At 39.1% G+C, this 19,701-nt stretch overlaps 1 protein-coding gene across 1 annotated transcript; it reads right to left on the bottom strand.

Annotated features, from left to right (window-relative positions):
- Positions 1 to 2,157: 2,157 nt before the first annotated feature.
- LOC149155326 (uncharacterized) lies at positions 2,158 to 6,327 on the bottom strand. Its single transcript, XM_089444394.1, has 2 exons — positions 4,754 to 6,327; positions 2,158 to 4,216 (listed from the first exon to the last, which is right to left on the bottom strand). The coding sequence occupies exons 1-2, from the start codon at positions 6,325 to 6,327 to the stop codon at positions 2,158 to 2,160; spliced, it is 3,633 nt and encodes a 1,210-aa protein (XP_089300520.1).
- Between the last annotated feature and the right edge of the window lie 13,374 nt (positions 6,328 to 19,701).

The raw sequence follows: 19,701 nt of genomic DNA, 5'->3' as shown, positions 1-19,701 counted from the left end.
AAGAAATTAGGCTTTTTGCATGCTCCAGAATTTTGCCTCAAATAAGTGACCTTGGGAAAATCGTCACATATTCCTCTACGAGCATGCTATTTGAATTTTTTAAAACATTTATTATATTGAATGGAACATAGTATCATTTGTATCATTTTTAGGGCTGAAGGTCGAAACAATGACACGTGGAACTCTGTACAACTTCGCTTTACTGAAACCCTCCATAACCAAGTCATCGTGGGAGATTAGACATAACTTTATCTTGAAGAATCCAAATTTGGTCTGAATTGTGGAATTGGAAAGATGAAATAAAGGGATACCACATAACCTAACTTCAAGCCTTGGAGATCTGAAGTTACAAAGATACAACAGATTCAATATTGAGCTCCTACAAGGCCAAAAAAGCTTATGTATTTATTTTAAAAATTGCCATAAGTTTTGTTCGAAAAGTGAGTTTGAAGTCATTCAAGGGGCATAGTAAAGCATACATATCATTGTTTGATTCCAAAATGACTCAAAGAAATAAAATGGAAACACCTAGTAAGCAATAGAAATATATAGTATAATGCATGAGGAATAGGAAGAAATGAACCATGATATATCAAAATTATGAGACCAAGTGCAACAAATTTTGCTCTCACAAACAGTAACAAAAAATGAAATGGAAGCAATGGTAGATGGATTGAGGACTGGTATGGAATGTAATATGGATGGTATAGAAGGAAAAGTGAAACACAACATGGAAGAATTGGAGAATGGTTTAAAACAAGATATGGAAGGTTTGAAGGAAGGTTTGACAAAGATGCTATAAGAAATGCTTCCTAATGGTGAAAAGGTATTAGATGAAACTCATGATGATAAAAAATGAATGTTAACCATGATTCCATATACTTTAAATTTGGATTGAAGACCCACCATATTCCAAAGACCGATATGAGGAAGTTTGATGGTAATGATCCAGTGACATGGATACTATAGATGGAGCAATATTTCAATCTCCATAATGTGCAACACACACAAAAGGCATGCATTGCAACTTTTTATTTAGAACCCAATAAGTTTGTATGGTATCGATGGCTTTGTTCTCATAAACCAGTTGTCACTTGGTCAATTTTTATGGAGGAAATGATAGCACATTATGAGGATACAAAGAGTAACACCTTCTTTACCCAATTGATAAATCTCAAACAAAAGGGTTTAATGCTGAAGCACATTGAGGACTTCCAGAAATTGATTATCAGGGTAAATCATATTCGAGAGGAGCGTAGGATTGATGTCTTCATAGGGACCTTACAGGATAACATACAACATGAGGTTCACCTTTGGGAACCTGATTCATTGAAGAAGGCATTTAGGGTGTTAAGAAAATTTGAAAGAAAAATTATGGAAACAAAGAAGTCTACCACTCACCACTATAAATATGGAAGTGTTGCTACTCCTAGCCTTCCACAACCTACAAGGCTGACACCACAACAAGTGGAGGAAAAATTAGAAAAAGGATTATGTTACCTTTGTGATAAAAAATACACTAAAGGTCATAAGTGTGCTGAGAAGAAATTACTTTACATAGATTGTGAAGAGGAGGAAGATATGGAACAAGAAACATCAGAAGAAGAGGATATACACCAGGAACTAGCCCTAGAGAAAGAAGAAATGAATCCATCCATATCTTGTAATGCATTGGTAGGAATTACCACTCCTCAAACTCTCAAGATAAAAGGACACATCAAGAAGAAAAAGGTAATAATGTTGATCGATTCGGGTAGTACCCATAATTTTATTCATTGTAAGATAGCCAAAGAATTGAATCGCTTCCTATATCCACCACCAGAGTGTCAAGTGATGGTTTTTAATGGAGGAACTATACATTTCTCTAAAAAGTTACATAATATAAAGTTTTTTTTTCCACTGGAAAAATCCGTAAATTTCATTAATATGAAAATTTACATATGTAGATGCATTGAAGCATATGCCATAGTCATTCTGTTGTATCTGATGTTTTTCAAAAATTATCAGTTTGAGTTGTTGTATAGATTTACCATGCAGGGTATTCTGTATAGTGCTGTTTACAGTGTGCCTTTTCGGCATCTATCTAGCTGAAAATAAAAACAAAAATTTACAAAAATTGTCAATATATATACTGCTGTCATGGACGTGCACATTCCTTTAAACTGTTAGATGACCCGTGGTTGGATATCCCGGGTCTATGTAAGGACGGTGGTAAAATTTTTGTTCCTGCTGGTCTTGGATCTCGGTGATCTCCCAGATGCCTTTGTCCATCATCGCTGCCTCCTTGGATAATTTATCAGCGCCTTTGTTATGTTCCCTGTAGATGTGTGAAACAGTGATATTGTTAAATGCTGATTTGAGTTCGAGAACTTCATTCAATATAATGCTGAGTGTGTGTATGTGACATGTGGATGTGCCATTGATCCAATTTATGATGATCTGAGAATCCCCGAATATGTTGATGCTAGTGCAGTGGTGACTCAGTGCAAAATGAAGTAAGTGGCGCAGTGTGATGAGTTCTGCGAAGTTGTTGGTTCCGGCACCCAGACCAGCCTTAATTTTGTATAGATGATGCTCAGATAAATGGATAATGATGCCGCCCCCACAGCTCTGCATGTTTGCGGCTCCGTCGAAGTAGGCCCAAGGTATGCCTTGATCGATGTGAGGGGGAGGGGTAGGATGTCGAGATTTTGGAGGGGGCGGGTCTGGTAGCTCTCTCAGGGCAGTGATGATACCAGCCTCAATCAATGGCCAGTGAATCGGCTTGTCCTCAAATATTAACCGATTTCTAGATTTCCATATGGACCAGTTTACGATTATGGGCAGATTGATATTCTTTGAACCTTTATTTCTCCTATCCCATTCTGTCCATGCGTTAATGAGGTCTGTTCCGTTCCATTCACCAGAGTAATTTGTGAAGTTCTTAAGGTTTTTCCAAAGGTTCAGAGTCGAACGGCATCTCAGGAATATATGTTCTGTTGACTCTGAGGCTTCTTTGCAAAGAACGCACCAGGTAGGACCATACTGTGCCCTTTTCATGAGCTGTTCTCCGGTGGGTATTTTATTTCGCAAGATACACCAGGTGAAGAGCTTTGATCGAGGTGATGCGGAATGTTTCCAAATATTCTGCCACCAGCTAGCTAGGACTTCGGGCTTCTTATGAGAGATTAGCTGGAGGTAGCCTGCCTTGGGGGTGTATAGACCGCATTCAGCCAGGTTCCATACGAGTTCGTTCGGCCCCTCTGTAATTCGAATATGTGATTCAATCAAGGCCTCTCTGTATTCTCTCCAAGCTGGGTGCCATCTTCTGGGGAGGTTTAGCTGGTGTGCATATTTCCATGCCTGGTGGAATATGTCAGAGTGATCATGATCCGCGATCTGTGAGATTACTTTGATATCTTGTGCTGAGAGATATTCCACCAGATCTCGAGGGAGTATATGTCTCCCTCCACTACCGGTCCAAGGATCGAGCCCAATCCTTGCTCTATTCCCGTCTCTGATACGCCATACCAAGTAGTCTCTGATTAGTGGCAGAGAGTGTAATAGGGCCTTCCAGATAGATGATATGCCTATTTTGTTCCATACTGGGAGTCTAGCCCAATCGATGATGCTGAGGGGCCAAATGTATTTGTGGTAGGTAAGTCTAGTCCATAAGCTTTGAGTCGTCAGTAGAGCCCAACCCATTTTCCCTGCCAGGGCTTTGGCAAAGATAGGGAGCTCCTTTAACCCCCAGCCTCCCCATTTCTTTGGTAAAGCTATCTTATTCCAGCCGATCCAGGCAAAGATACGCTTGTCTTGGTTGCCTGCCCATAAATATCTATTGCATAATTGCTGTAGTTTTGCCAGAATGTTCCGAGGGATCCAGGCCAGTGCCATCCAGAATACCGGCGTTGCTTCAAGTACTGATTTGATCAGGGTTAACCTCCCAGCCCTGGATAGATATCTATGGCTCCAGCATGATAGTCTTTTTTCCACTTTTGCTACCAGCCAAACCCAGTCTGCGATCTTTTGGCATGTCGGCTTTAACCAATATCCAAGATATTTTAGCCCCCTGTCCAATGGCTGAGGAGTGTATGGGAATGCCTGCCTTGCCATATGGTTTTCGTTTGCTGAAGTACCAACCAGAGTGATAGTAGATTTCAACCGATTTACTTCCATACCCGTTGCATGTGAGAAGAGACCTAGAATGCGAATGAAGGTAGATGTGTCCTGTATGCTGCCATCCAATAAGATTAGGACATCATCTACAAACAGTAGGTGAGTGAGGTAGCATTCATCAGTGATTTTGAGGCCTCTGATAGTCCCTTCCCTTTTTGCTGAGATGATAAGCCGGCTTAGGGCTTCCATGACCAATAGGAAGAGGAGTGGCGAAAGAGGACAGCCCTGTCGCAGCCCTCTTTCGGAGTGAAAGAAGTGTGAGGCAGATCCATTGATCAAGATACTGAAGGTGGGAGATGTAATGCAGGCCATGATCCAATTGATGAGGGCGTGGGGGAAACCGATATGAATAAGAATCATTTTGATAAAAAGCCAACTGACTCGGTCAAATGCCTTGGATAGGTCTATCTTCAGCAGAATACACTTAAGGTGTTTGGTCCAAATGGAATGAATCGCTTCTTGGGCGGAGCCAATAGCTTCATGGATCTGCCTATCTTCCAGGAAAGCAAATTGTTGAGGGGCGATATGTCTAGACAGGATGGGCTTGATCCTATTGGCAATGATCTTAGAGATAATTTTATAGAGCACATTGCACAGGGATATGGGGCGGAAGTCGTCAAAGGAGGATGGGGAATCGGATTTAGGAATGAGGGCGATGAAGGTGGAGTTAATAGCATTATAGAGACTGCCCGAAGTTCTGCTTTCCTCTACCACCTTAAGGATATCTCCTCCCATGAGATCAAAAAAGGCGATGTAGAACTCTATTGTCCAGCCATCCGGCCCAGGGCTCTTTTCCCTTTGAAACCATTTGAGTGTACTTTCCAGTTCTTCCATAGTGACGGGTGCAGATAGTCCTTCAGAATCCTCCTCATCTACAAATCTAGGGAAGTGAGAGGCCACATTGATGATTTCAGCCAGATTTGTGCCTGCAGGGCTCTTGTATAATCCTCTGAAGTGTGCAGTACCGAGTTGAGAGAGTTTGTTAAAGGAATCCGCCAGTCCACCTTCAGGAAGGGGGAGGTTCCAAATGGTGTTCGCCACTTTCCTTCCTTTGGCGAAATTGTGGAAGAATCTTGTGTTTTCATCTCCGGCTTTAAGCCAAGTTGCCCTGCTGCGCAGTCTGAGAGACTCCTCCCTACTCTTGAGTATATTATTCTTCTGGTTTTCCAATTCCACCAGACGAGCCTTGTCTTCTTGTGAAATGAAACCCAGATTTCGCTCATCCAGAAGAGCTTTCAATTCTTCTTCCACTGTAGTGAGCTGCACATCTTCTCTTGTCTTCTTATCTTTGGCCCAGTTGATCACAATATGTTTAAGTTCAGTAAGATTTTTAACGAATCCCCTAGCCATCGAAGATTCTCTGTCAATGGGATGTGCTCTCCAGAAATCCGTGACCAATTTTGAGAAGCTCTGGTCCTGAAGCCACGTGTGATTAAACTTAAATGGAGCTTTTGGCTTCTGATGAGGGCCCAGGATATCCATTAAAATAGGGGAGTGGTCAGATATGCCACCATTACCCACCCACTGTTTATAGAAATGTAACTGTTGTATCAGAGGGCCTTTCAGCAGGAAACGATCCAGCCTGCGAGCCAGAGCAGCGGTCCCTACCCTTCTATTTCTCCACGTGGGGAGGGGCTTCTGCATAGGGATGTCAATGAAATCGTGCTGCTCCAATAAGCTCCTCATGAAATCTGTGATAGAATCTACTTGGGCCATTGAACCCCATGACTCCCTGAACCCCAGAGAAAAGTTCAAGTCTCCTCCCAAAATGATGCGGTCAAGTGTCAATAGGTTACAGTTGAGTAGATGTCTCCAAAAATTTTCCCGCTGTTGACAGGGTCCATATATATTGACGATGCGAAGGGTGAGGCCAAGGTCTATTGAGAATATGTCCACTCCCATATAGCCATGGCCTCCCCAAGAGGAGTCCAATCTGATAGATTTGGGATTATACCCTATCGCCAGCCCCCCCGATCTGCCAATAGCATCAGTAGCAAGGAAATTCCATCTTGCCGACAGGGAGGTGAGGGAGTGAGTAGTGGACTCTGCAGGGCCGAGGGTTTCTTGTAGGAGAATGATATCAGGTGATTCGACCTCAAAAAGTCGTTTGAGGGCTAGTTTCTTTGGGGAACTAGCCAGGCCCCGGCAGTTAAAGGAGAGGCACTTCATGGGGGACCAATCTTTGGGGGTTTTGATGCTCTAAGGACCCCATCGATGGTGGCTTGGCGCCCAGCAGCCACTTCCGCGCCTGCATGCCTGATGGCTTTGTTGAGATTTGATTTACGACCCCGGGTAGATAGGAAACCAGGACCAAGAGGGACTAAACCCAACCCGAATTGTGTATCAGAGGCCTCCAAATGTGAAGACCGAGGGCGAAGGGAGTATGGATGGGAGGGAGTCGATCTGGATGATGAAAGCGAGGAGGGCGAAGATGAGAGGGACAATGAGGGCGGAGGGATAGTGCACTGTGCCATGGTACATGCAAATGAATTCACATATACAGATGAGAGATCTAAAGAGTTAGAGGGAGGGATAAGTGAGGTACCCGAAGCTTGCGCTGCCGCTGCTGCTGCCCGAGCCCTAGTCAGTGGAGGCGAGGGCGGGGCTGTCTTGAGCATGTCTGCTTTCTCTGGGGCGCCTTGAGGTACCGCGCTGCTTTGTGGAGGACGGGGGATGGTTGGGGAGACACCTCTGGATGCCGCGGGCGAGATGTTTGGAGATCCTTCCTGACTTTTGTTCAATGGACATTCCTTGAATAGGTGACCCACTTGGTGACATCGGTTGCAGCGGAATGGAACGCCTTCATAATCCAGAATCTGTGTTCTGCTGAATTTTCCCCATTTTAGTGTGATTTTTTCTTCCAAGCCATCCCGAGTGTCCAGGTGCACCAGAATTCTAGCTAGGGTTCTTTTCTTTGTATCCTTATACGAACGATCATGGTCCAAATACGTACCCAGTGCGTTCCCAATTCTGATAAATGCTTCCTCAGTCCAATATTGTAAAGGCAGCCCCGGCAGTCGCACCCACAGTGGGCCTGCTCCAATCTGTTCGCGCTCAGGATCGAATAGGGGGCTCCACCGTTTCAATAGCACAGGTGCCATTTCTATGTGCCAGTACTGTGCTAGTACTGTGTCCGTGAATCCCTCGTTCGCAAAGTGGAGTGAGAACCATCCCCTTGGAAGTTCTTGTACCTCTGGCAATTCTGTGAAAAGAGCACCCCATATTTCTTTAACCCATAGCGTCAATCTTTCCGCCGAGAAGGTACGCCCCCGCACATGTCCAACCAGGACCGTCCGAGCCAGTGCCATAGTATCCTCAAAATCGGTGGGGTCACCGAAGGCTATGGTGATGTCTTTTGCCGTCGCTCTGATGCACTTCGATTTCCGCTTCTTCGTGCGAGGCGCCGTCGGGTGATCTACAAGTGGATTTGAAACCCTAACCGGAGGGGAGGGTTTTGTAGGCTGTACATTGAGGGCCGGAGTACTGAAACAACCGGAAGGCCTAATCCCAGCTTCTTGTTGGGGTTTTTCTGCTGTCTCCCGAGTCTCTGCTTGAGCTAATGTTGGATCGAATCGCGGCGATGGGAGCGGGTCGAATGCCAAGGAGTCTGGTGAGAGAGAGGAAAGTAGAAGGGCAGTCCCAGGCGAGAGAGGCGGAGCTTCCAGATCATACGATGTGGAGAGTGGATCAGGCAGGGAGACCACAGGTAAGGTGTCCTGTGTGGAGGCCACTTCAACAGCTGGTGTAAAGAAACCCGGGGACGCCTCATTAGGGTTTCCGAATATTTTATGCCCCTCTAGTGGATCCTCGGAGTAATCCACGAGGTCCGTGAAACCGAAGTCCTCCATCCCGGTCAAACCGCCGATAACCGTCTTCGGGAGCTGAACAAACCCAAACCCCGTAGTCTGCTTCTGTGCTGGCCGATCAGTTGTGGCGGCCTATGATCCTGCGGTTCCTGCAGCTAGGTTATCCTAGACCTTCGCGGACGCGGCGCGCGATCCCCATCAGAGCTCCCATATATGGCTACATATGTGTGTATCGTTACATAATATAAAGTTATCCGTGGGGGAATATGTATTGAATAGTCCAATGCTTTCCATTTCAAGGAGTGGTACTAATGTTGTAGTAAGAGTCCAATGGTTACAATATTTGGGGATCATAACTTTTAAATTTTAAGAACTTTTCTTGAATTTTGTTTTGGGAAGGAAGGGAAGTTGAATTAAGGGGTATCATGGGGAAACCATGAAAGCTAATCAACTCTAATGACATGAAAAATATTCTAAATAAAGGTCAGCATGGTGTAATTGCACAATTATGCTCAGTAGAGTTTCAAACATCGAAATCATCTATTTCTCCTGATCTCCAAAAAGTATTGGACAATCATTCCAAGGTATTTGAGACTCCCAAATTCCTCCCACCTATTCATGATCATGATCATGGTATTATTTTGCGTCTAATAAGTGTTCCTCCAAACATCAGTCCTTACAGGTTTCCCTATGCCCAAAATAGTGAAATTGAATGTATGGTTGCAGAAATGCTAGAGGCCGATATAATTCGTCCTAGTCAAAGTTATTTCTCTACTCCAATAGTATTATTGCATAAGAAGGATGGATCATGGTGCATGTGTCTAGATTATCTGGAGGTCCATAAGCTCACTATTAAATATAAATTTCCCACTCCTATGATTGATGAATTGTTCGATTAATTACATGGAGCAATTTACTTCACCAAGTGGGATTTGTATTTAGGATATCATCAAAATAGAATGAAGACTAGAGACATTCTGAAAACAACATTTAGAACTCATGAGGGTCATTATGAATTTTTGGTCATCCCTTTTGGCCTTACAAATGCACCTTCTATATTTCAAGGTTTGATGAATTCCATTTTCAAACCCTTCCTTAGAAAATTCATGTTACTATTTTTTTATGATATACTAATCTACAACAAGTCTTGGAAGGATCATGCTCAACATGTTGACAGTGTACTCAAACTATTGGAGGAGAAACAATTATATGTAAAAACATCCAAATGTTTCTTTGGAGTACATGAAGTGGAATATTTGGGTCATACTATATCTCATGAAGGGTGTTAAGGTATACAGTAACAAAATTAAAGCCATTAAGAAATGGAAAATCCCCAAAACCATAAAGCATCTTCAAGGATTTCTCAGGTTGACAAGATATTGTCGCAATTTTATTAAGAATTAGGGTGAATCGAAACACCTCTAACATCATTAATGGAGAAAGATAAATTTTCTTGGACTCCAGAAGAAACTAAATCCTTTGAACATCTTAAATAAGAAATGTGCCAACCACTGGTCTTCACTATGCTAGACTTCACAAGAACATTTGTTGTGGAATGTGATGCCTCGGGAAATGGAATTCATGTTGTTTTAATGCAAGAAGGAAGACCCAGTCATTTTGAAAGTCATCCAATCAAAGGAAATTATTTACAAAAACCTATTTATGAAAAGGAAATGTTGGCAATACTACATGCACTAAATAAATGGTGACCATACATAATGATAAGACACTTTAAGATAAAAATAGATCATTGTATTCTTAAATAATTTTTGGAATAAAGATTATCTTCAAAAGAGCAACAAAAATGGGTCACAAAGATGTTGGGTTATAACTTTGAAATCATGTACAAAAAAGGGAAACAAAATTTTGTTGCAGATGAACTCTCAAGAAAGGATGAGGATGTGGAAGCATTTCCTTGTTCCATTTCTATTATCCAACTAGATTGGGTAACTAAAGCAAGGGATGAATGGAATAATGATGAAGAACTGTGGATGCTCATTCAAAAGTTGTAGCAAGATCCCAGTACATCTCATACATTTAGTTGGAAAAATGATTCATTATGGTACAAAGATCGCTTATATATTTGTAAAACTTCCCAACTCAAACAAAAGTTTCTTTTGGAATTGCACACTTCTCCCTTAGAAGGGCACTCAATATTTTTAAGAACTTAGCACAGGGTCAAGAAGGAATTTTTTTTTTTGAGGGCCTTGAATTTTATATTCAAAATTTTGTGGCAGAATGTTCGGTTTGCCAAGAAAATAAAGTTGAGACAATTAAGACATCTAATCTATTACAACCTTTAGACATTTAAATTCAACACTGGGAGGAGGTTTCAATGGACTTTATCACAGGTTTACCAAAGTCTGAAGGAAAGAGTGTCATCATGGTGGTAGCTAATAAACTTACCAAGTATGCACACTTTTGCACATTATCTCATGCATTTAAATCTAGTACAGTTTCTACTACATTTATGGAAACAATTCAAAAGCTACATGGAAACCCAAAGATTATTATAAGCAAGAGAGATCCATTTTCACTGGAATTTTTTGCACGGAATTATTTTATTGTGTGGGTACTCATTTAGCTTATAGCTCATCTTATCATCCTCAACCAGATGGAAAAACTGATATACTGAACAAATTTTTGGAAGGATTGTTAGGATATTCTAACACATAGGAAATAATTAAGTATAACTTGATCTAGTGTAGAGTTAGGTAGAGTGTGTTTCTTTACTATGTACTTTTGTAACTTAAAATCTAATGGTCTCGATATGTTCTAGACATGAAGTGATCCGATGGTTCATTCTCTCCTCTATATTACTAACACTTGATCCATGGCTTAACACCCAATTGGTCCATGATCTCTATTTTAAGAGTACGAAGGGTCATTTGTAAGGCGACCATTCATGAGAGAAGGCTATGTAAATTTTCTTTATTTTACATTAATAAATTACCTGAAGTGGACGCATTGGCTCAGGTCGTGGACTATTTCCCTCTTTGAGGGTTTTAACCACGTCAAGAATACTGGTGTACTAATCTGTGATCTATTTGTGAGTGATCTCCCTTGATGTTCTATCTAAGGAACTTACCTTGTAAGTTCCTACATGGTAGCAGAGATATTTGAGTGCCGCATCAATTGGTGATCCAAATCCGAAGTCAGTACAACTGCATCTAACTTTTGTTTGCTAGATCTATTGTTTCTGACTGCTTTCGAGTTGATACGACTACTCTATTGTGTTAGGAGCATCTGTTCCAATGAGGAACCCCTTTTATTTCACGCGAAAAGGTTTCTAGTAGCCCTAGCTACATCATTTTCAAGATCTGGAGGTATATAGTCTTTATTTGTAGTTTTAGTTATTTATCTTTCTATTTATTTCGGTTTATTTATCTCTCTATTTTTTATTACTGGATCCATACCTTTCATTTTTGTGTATGCTCTTTGCCCCGCAACTTTGTGCGATCTGGGAAAATTAGAAACAGAAAGGAAGGATTTTTCTCATGTGTATGTTGTTTTCTACTGCGCCTTATTGTGATCTCAGAAAATCAGAAACATTGAGTAAAATATTTAGTTTCTAGTGAAAGCTAACTTCAAGTAGTAAGGTTCGGTTTTTTTTGCACGTCTGTGTTGGGTTGTGTGTTTTTTTGTTTTGTAGGAAAAAAAGGCTTTTCCAAGTAAGTACGCACTCCAAATCTTTAGTGACTAAAAAAAAAAACCCTTTCTCTTTTCCAAACATTACTGACCTTTTAAACTAGCTCACTTGGTCCAAAGCTACTTTATGAGAATAGAGGTCCTAGGTTCAAGTCTTTCTTTTGTTGAGTTACTTTTTCAAAAAACACATGTAACTTATGTTTTAAAGTTACTTTATGTAAAAGTGTTCTCAGCCATTATAATAAGTGAGTCACTTATAATTCTAAAGTCTCTTTATCTTTTATTTAATTTACAATTTAGTGGGTACTTCATAAAGTACCATTGTAAAAGTGACTTTCACTTATTTATAAAAGTAGGTCACATATTATTTTTTTGAAGTGAGCTAATTAGATTAAGTTTGGAAAGAGGGGGGATTTTTTTTTTAAATAACATTGTCATTCACTTCCGCACATTCATGTACTTCACCAACATCTTCAACAACATTTCTTCAAAAAGCCATAACTTCATCCAGAAGCCATTTTCAGAGCCGTTCTTTTTAATCAACCTAATTTTTTGAGATATTTCCTTTGGAACACATAGTTTCAGTCACTACAGCTTCAGTTTCTGTTAAAATCGAAATTCAATGCCAAGTTATTCTTGGCAGCACCAACTACTTCCAATGGGTGTCCTATATGGAGGATTTACTTAGAAGTAAAGGTATTTTTAGAATAGCCTCAAGCCAAAAGTATAAACCTAAAGATGAAGATAAGGCAACAAAATCGGAAAATAAGCAATATCAAGCACATATTTTGATAGGGATGTCTATTTCTTGAGACCTTAGATTCCATATTGCAGAACTTGAAACCCCTGATGAAGCAATGAAATAGCTCAATAAAGTTTTTGGAATTAAAAATGAAATTAGAGCCCATCAACTCGAAAATGAGTTTCTTATGATGGACCCCAATAATTTTTCTTCCATTGAATATTTTTTGTCCAAGTTCAAGACCGTTAGAATTCTCTTGGAGGGTGTTAAGGTTAAGAAAGAAATGGTAGCCTTATCTATTGCATTCTTACTAAGTTAGGACCAGCCTACTATGTGGTTATTTCCACCTTCCATTCTACTAGAGAAGCCTTTATTTCTCAAGGAAAAGCCTACATGTCCTCCTCTTTTGATGGCTTTTGTGATTCGTTAATATGAGAACAAGAAAAACTCTTACATCTTGGTCACTCTTCTAAGAAATCCTTAGCTGCCTAGCAGTAACCAAGTTCAAAGAATCCTAGGAAACAACATCCTAAAACCAATGGTCCTAAACCAATCAAAGGTCCTAAACACTTTCAGTATCAAAACAAAAAATCAATTCAACAAAATGATAAGGAAAATAAAAATAAATGGAAGAAGACTAATAGACATTGCAACCTTTGTAATTGAGATGACCACTTAGAATCCAAATGCTTTAAGAAGATGGAAGCCTTGGAAGCAACAATGAAGAAGCATAACATCCATTTGGAGCACTCTTCAACTTCAACTTCATCTTCAGGAATAGCACTTTGTGCATGTGGTTGTCAAGCATCTCAGTTTGGTTATGCACTAAATGTATCTTCTTGTTCTCATTCTCATGAGTGGCTTATTGATTCTGGAGCTTCTTATCACATGGCCAAAAACAAAGCCATGTTTTCTTCTCTAAATGATTGTAACACCTAAAATATGTATGTTAGTGATGATAGATCTCTTAGTGTTGTAGGGACTATAATTATTCATCTAGACAATGATCAATTTAATGATGTATTTTTTGGCATTATGACATAGGGGTTGTCCTTGATGGCAACTCACTCAGATGACAGATGATAGTTCAGTAGGTTAACAGCACAAAGTTCATATCAGGATGAAGAAAGAGAGGTATACGTAGGTTCACCATTGGCCAAGCCGTGTATACATGCAGGTTCACTATATACAAGTCGTGTATATGTACACATGCACTTTCATAGAATGCAAGGCACGTATATCTTGGAAAACTAAGTTTTGGTCCAAGGTATTTGGTCCATGGTATTTTGATCCATGGTATTGGTCCAAGGTATCTGGTCCAAAGTATTGACCCCAGGTATTGGGTCCAAGGTATTGGTCCTAAGTGGTTTTGGTCCATGGTATTGAGTAAGGGCTAAGACTATAAAAGGAGGGGAAGATCATTAGGCCAAGGTACTCAAGAATTGAATATCTTATGAAGAGCAAGATCTAGTGTACAGGTTATTGGGTTATGGTGCATAGCTGGATCTGAACCAAGGATGAACCTTAGCACTTGATGAAGGATAAGATCTAATGATGGGTCAAGATCTTAAGGCTTGAAGTGAAGTATCTTTATATGGTTTGATCATTTGTCTGAATAACTGGCGCATGTTGTAGTTTGTAAATATGATGATCTGGGTATAACTGAAGTCTGGAATTGTTGTAATGTTTAAATCATCATTTACAGATCTGTACATAGGTTTACTATAGAAAAGGCATGTATACACGCTAGTTCTGCATATGAAAATAGTGTATACATCTTACTTTTGATTTGCAGATCTTACGCAGGTTCGCCTTGAGAAAAGAGTGTATGCACACAGGTTCGACACATGGAAGTAGCGTAGACCTTATAAAATATGTTTTAGCTGCTTTTGTTTGCTGTTGCAGTGTTCTGGGTTCTGGCTTTGGTTATGGTTACTGTATTCTAGTTACGGCATTCTGAAAGATCAGATTGAAGGGTTGTCAAAGTAATTGATTGATTCAGTTGTGGTTAGCGAAAAGGAAATTGGTTGATGAAGATATAATTGATGATTGAATGATGTTATTGATGGATCCAGTCTGAAAATTCATGAAACGTGGTCCCTGCAAGAAAAGAGAAGGTTGTAGCCTTCTGTAGGCAAGCACCTACGTACTAGTAAATATATTAGCTAGTACAAGAGCTAGGGGGTTGTAGCTCCCTTCGAGTAGAAGCTGGAGAACAAGATAAGGTTGTAGCCTTCTGTAGGTAGAATCTTGCGTACTACTATAAGTATTCACCACTACAAAAATTGTAAAAAGAAGTTTCTTATTATTAAAAAGAAGATAAAGATGATTGCAACAGGTGGTTTTCACCCACATTGGGTTTCCACCTTATATCTTGTGTTCATGTGTGTGATTATCTGTTCAGTTTTTACTGCACCTGGTTACTGTTTATGTGGTTCTAATGCAGTAATTAAAGATCAACATATGATGAATTAACTGAATCATAAGTTTGCAAGGTATACGCTAGTTTCCTTAAACACAGTTGCATATACACGCGAGTTCCATTAACTGAAGTAGCGTATATGATTCTGATTATGGAAATGAAAAAATTGTTGACTTGCTAATACTGATTCACCCCCACTCTTAGTATTATTTCCAAGAATTGGTATCAGAGCAAGTCCTTCAGAAGAATCTTGATCACTTGAAGGAAGATCCATCATCATGAGTAATCAAGAAAGAGACGGATCCTTCAAACCACCAATATTTGATGGAAACAAATTTGTTAATTGGAAGGTAAGAACCACAACCTATCTTCAATCTCTTGGAACAAATGTCTGGAAAATCATGGAAGGAGGATATACATTTCCATCAGCAATCCCTACAGATGCGATAGGTAAAAAACAATATGAAACCAATGCTAAGGTTGTCAATACATTATTGGGAAGTCTGTCACAATTAGAATTTGTCAAAGTTATGCAGCTGAAATTCGCCAAAGAAATATGGGACAAAATCATTCCAAGCTATGAAGGAGACTCTCAGGTAAAACGTGTAAAACTACAAACTCTCAAAATTCAATATGAAACTCTGAAAATGCACAATGATGAAGGTATAGCCAGTTACTTCTTACGTATAGATGAGATTGTTAACTGCATGAAGAATTTGGGTGAAGAGATAAAAGAAGTTACTTTAGTTGAAAAGGTTTTAAGATCCTTGTCTGCTAAGTTTGAATCAAAAGTATCTGCCATAGAAGAAAAGCAAGATCTTCAGACTATTACTATGACACAGCTGCACGAAATCTTAATTGCGTTCGAGATAAGAAAGGAGGTCCATCGGATATGAGAGAAGTCGCATTTAAAGCTTTAGGAAAAGAAGAACTCAATGAATCAGGACATATTTCATAAGGAGAAGAAGAAGCAAACTTTATCAAGAACCTTGAACGAGGTTCCGAAAGATTCAGAGGTAAACTACCTTTCAAATGTTTTGCTTGTGGAAGATTCGGTCATTATGCTGCGAAATGTCCTCATAAAGATAAGTTTGATAAAGGTAAGGAATCTACCAAATGGAATAGAAAACAAAGTATAAGTAAGAAGAGCTACTATACACATGAAGATAGCGATGGTTTATCAATTAGTGATGAAGATGAAAATAGTAATGACTATAGACTTCTAATGGCTTTTGAAGATGATGATTTCTTGGATGCTTTAGATGAAGATGAACTTTATGAAGAAATCTATAAACTCAAAATCTGTTTAGAAGAAAAGAATATGATTATAGATACTTTGAAATTCCAACTTGCTGAAAGAGAAAAACACAACGAAAAACTAGAATGTGAAATTGTGGGTCTAAGAAAGGATATTGAGAAAAGAAAAGTTGTCAATATTATATTTGCTAAAGGATCAGAAACCTTAAATGAAATTATCAAAGTGCAGTGTTCTCCTCTGTTAAAGATAGGTCTTAGATATACTGAGGAAGCATCTCAAGCACAGAAGCTATCAACCTCCACTAAAAGCTATCTCGAGGAAGCAAAGAGTAGTGAACAGTTTGACAAACACCAACAAAGGCATAAAGTAGATCACTAGGTAAATCAGGCTCAATTTACTTCAAGGATGAATAGAAGCTACAACCAACCTTAGGTAAATCATACTCAATCTGCTTGAAGAATTAATATCAATAAAAACTACAATCACAAGGTCAGTAGATTCGATAAGCGCATGAACTTCTTTAATGGCCAATGTTTTTCATGTCATAACTTTGGACACAAAGCTGCTCAATGTGTTGCTTATAAGACCATCATGACTAGAGAAGCATGAAATCAAAGGAATGTGACAGGGATCATGAAAAGGTCCTACAATAACTTTTCTCTTCTTGAAAATGAAATAGAATGCTCTATCTGCAACAACTTTGGTCATGAAGAATCTGAATGCAGGAGTAAATTTCAGCAAACATCCTAGAAGGAGAAAACTCCATTAAGTACCAAAATATGGAGAAAGAAAGAACTGCAAACAGAAAGGTGTGGTATAGCCTTGTATGCAGAAGGACAAGAAAATCAGTGGTGCATCAACAGTGGATGCTCAAAACACATGACAGGTGACAAAGAAAAACTTCATTCATATAATGCCTTATAAAAAGAAAAGAAGGTCTCATTTGGAAATGACACTCCTGTTGTCATAAAAGCTAAAGGCTCTATTCTCTTAAAAGAAAAAGTTAAAGCTGGGAATGTTATGTATGTTGATGGTCTAAAGCATAACCTATTGAGAGTGAGGTGTGATCAAGGAAATGAAGTAGTATTTCGATCAAATGGATGTGTTGTTCATGAGCTTGATATAGGAGAAACCATGATCAAAGGTATAAGAACTCCAAACAACTTATACATACTCAAGGGAGGAAAATAACAATGTTATCTAAGCAAAAATGATGAACACTGGTTGTGGCAAAGAATATTGGGGCATCTAAGATTCTCTCAAATAAGAAAAACATGCAAATTCCAGGTTGTTCGTGATCTTCCTGATATCAGCATTCCAGAAAATACAATATGCAAATCATGTCAATTTTGTAAGAAAACCAGATTGCACTTCCTTGAAAAGGAAGGATCAGCTAGTAAGCCTCTTGAACTTGTTCATGCTAATTTATGTGGACCATCAAGGAAAAAGTCACCTCGTGGAGAAGAATACTTTATATTGTTCATTGATGATTTTTCTAGAATGTGTTGGATAGGACTTCTAAAGCATAAAGATGAAGCATTTGAAAATTTCAAAGCCTTCAAAGCTTTGGTTAAAAATGAATCAGATTGAAAAATCAAATGCCTCAGATCTGATTGAGGAGGGAAATTTACCTCGGATGAATTCTTTGACTTTTGTGTAGAACATGGAATAAAAAGGAAATTCTCCACCACAAGGACTCCTCAGCAAAATGGAGTGGTAGAAAGGATGAATAGAACTATTCAACAAATGGCTCGTGCTATGCTAGATGAGTCTAGAACTCCCGCAACCTTATGGGGTGAAGTTGCATTCGCTGCTGTCACTATTCTCAACCAAGCAAATGTTCAGGTAAACAGCACTCAAACTCCACATGAACTTTGGTATGGTAAGACTCCTACTATAAAATACTTCAAATCTTTTGGAAGCAAATGTTACATCAAGAGGATTGATGAAAAACATGGTAAGTTTGAACCCAGGGAAGATGAAGGTATTCTCCTTGGTTACTCTTCCCAAAGTAAAGGATATAAATGTTATAATAAAAGACTTGGGAAAATTATTGAAAGTATTGATGTTGTGGTTGATGAAGCATGCGAAAATCCAAAACAAATAAAAACCAAAGATTATGAAGAAGATGAGGATTATCCTCCCACATCACATCAGACTAATTTTGAATAAGAAACCAATGAAGCACCAGAAGAAGAGATAACGGTAGAAGAAAAGACTTTGTCTAGCTATGTTTAGAAAAATCATCCAAAGACTCAAATTTTGGGACAAAAAGAGGCAGGTGTGTAGACAAGAAGAACTATTACAAAAATTTCAAGCTATCTAGCATTGTTATCCTCCACCGAACCTCAAAATGTAAATGAAGCATGCAAAAATGAATGTTGGGTCAAGGCCATGAATGAAGAACTTGAGCAAATTGAAAAGAATAATACTTGGGAATTAGTTCCTAGACCTCGTGATAAGAATATCATAGGAACTAAATGGATATTCAAAAACAAGTTGAATGAAAATGGAGAAGTTATTAGAAACAAGGCTAGACTTGTTTGTAAAGGATAAGCTCAACAAGAAGGTATATATTTTGAAGAAACTTTTGCACCTGTTGCTAGACTTGAACCCATAAGAATGTTCCTTGCTCTTTCTAGTTTTCAGGAATTCAAAGTATACCAAATGGATGTAAAATCTGCGTTTCTTAATGGAGACTTAGAAGAAGAAGTCTATATTGCACAACCAGATGGATTCATTCTTGGAAATGATGCAAAAATTGTATGCAGACTCAAAAAGGCTCTATATGGTCTAAAACAAGCTCCAAGGGCCTAGTATTACTGTCTTGACAAATATCTACATCAACAAGGTTTTTCAAAGGGATCAGCTAATAGCAATCTATATACAAAGATTGACAATAATAAATTGCTAATACTTTTTGTGTATGTTGATGATATCATTTTTGGTAGCAATGAAGAAGCCATGAGTCGGACTTTTGATTCAGTAATGCAACATGAATTTGAAATGTCCCTGCTTGGTGAGCTTACATATTTTCTTGCAAGTTCAACAAAATAAAGATGGTATTTTTTTGTCACAAACAAAATATCTCAAACAGATCTCGAAAAAATATGCCATGGAAGATTCTAAACCAGTATGTACCCCAATGGTAACAGGATGCAGTCTCAGCTCAAATGATGAGTCAGCAGTAGTACATCAACCGACCTACAAATCCATGATTGGTAGTCTGCTTTATTTAACAGGGACTCAACCAGACATCATGCATTAAATAGGAATAGTTGGAAGATTCCAAGCAAATCCAAAGTAATCACACCTTCAAGCAGACAAAAGGATTTTCAAATATCTTCAAGGAACACAGAATTTTGGTTTATGGTATCCTCAAGATACGGATCTTGCACTTCATGCATATACAAATGGAGATTGGGTAGGAAGCGTTGATGATAGAAAAAGCACTAGTGGTGGTGCATTCTATATGGGTTCTAGATTAGTGTCTTGGTTCAGCAAGAAACAATGTTCAATTGCATTATCTACAACTGAAGTAGAATATGTGGCTGCTGCATCTTACTGCACACAACTCCTTTGGATGATGCAAACATTGTAAGACATTCAGATCACATGTACTCCACCCATCTCCATTCTATGTGATAATAAAACTGCCATCAATATT

The sequence above is a fragment of the Pinus tabuliformis genome, chromosome 9, assembly GCF_031772625.1.
Source record: "Pinus tabuliformis cultivar Carrire ecotype Pingquan chromosome 9, CPIR1, whole genome shotgun sequence".
Taxonomy (NCBI): Eukaryota; Viridiplantae; Streptophyta; class Pinopsida; order Pinales; family Pinaceae; genus Pinus; species Pinus tabuliformis.
Note: the sequence above shows the minus strand (reverse complement) of the source record. Positions and strands in the feature narration are given on the sequence as shown.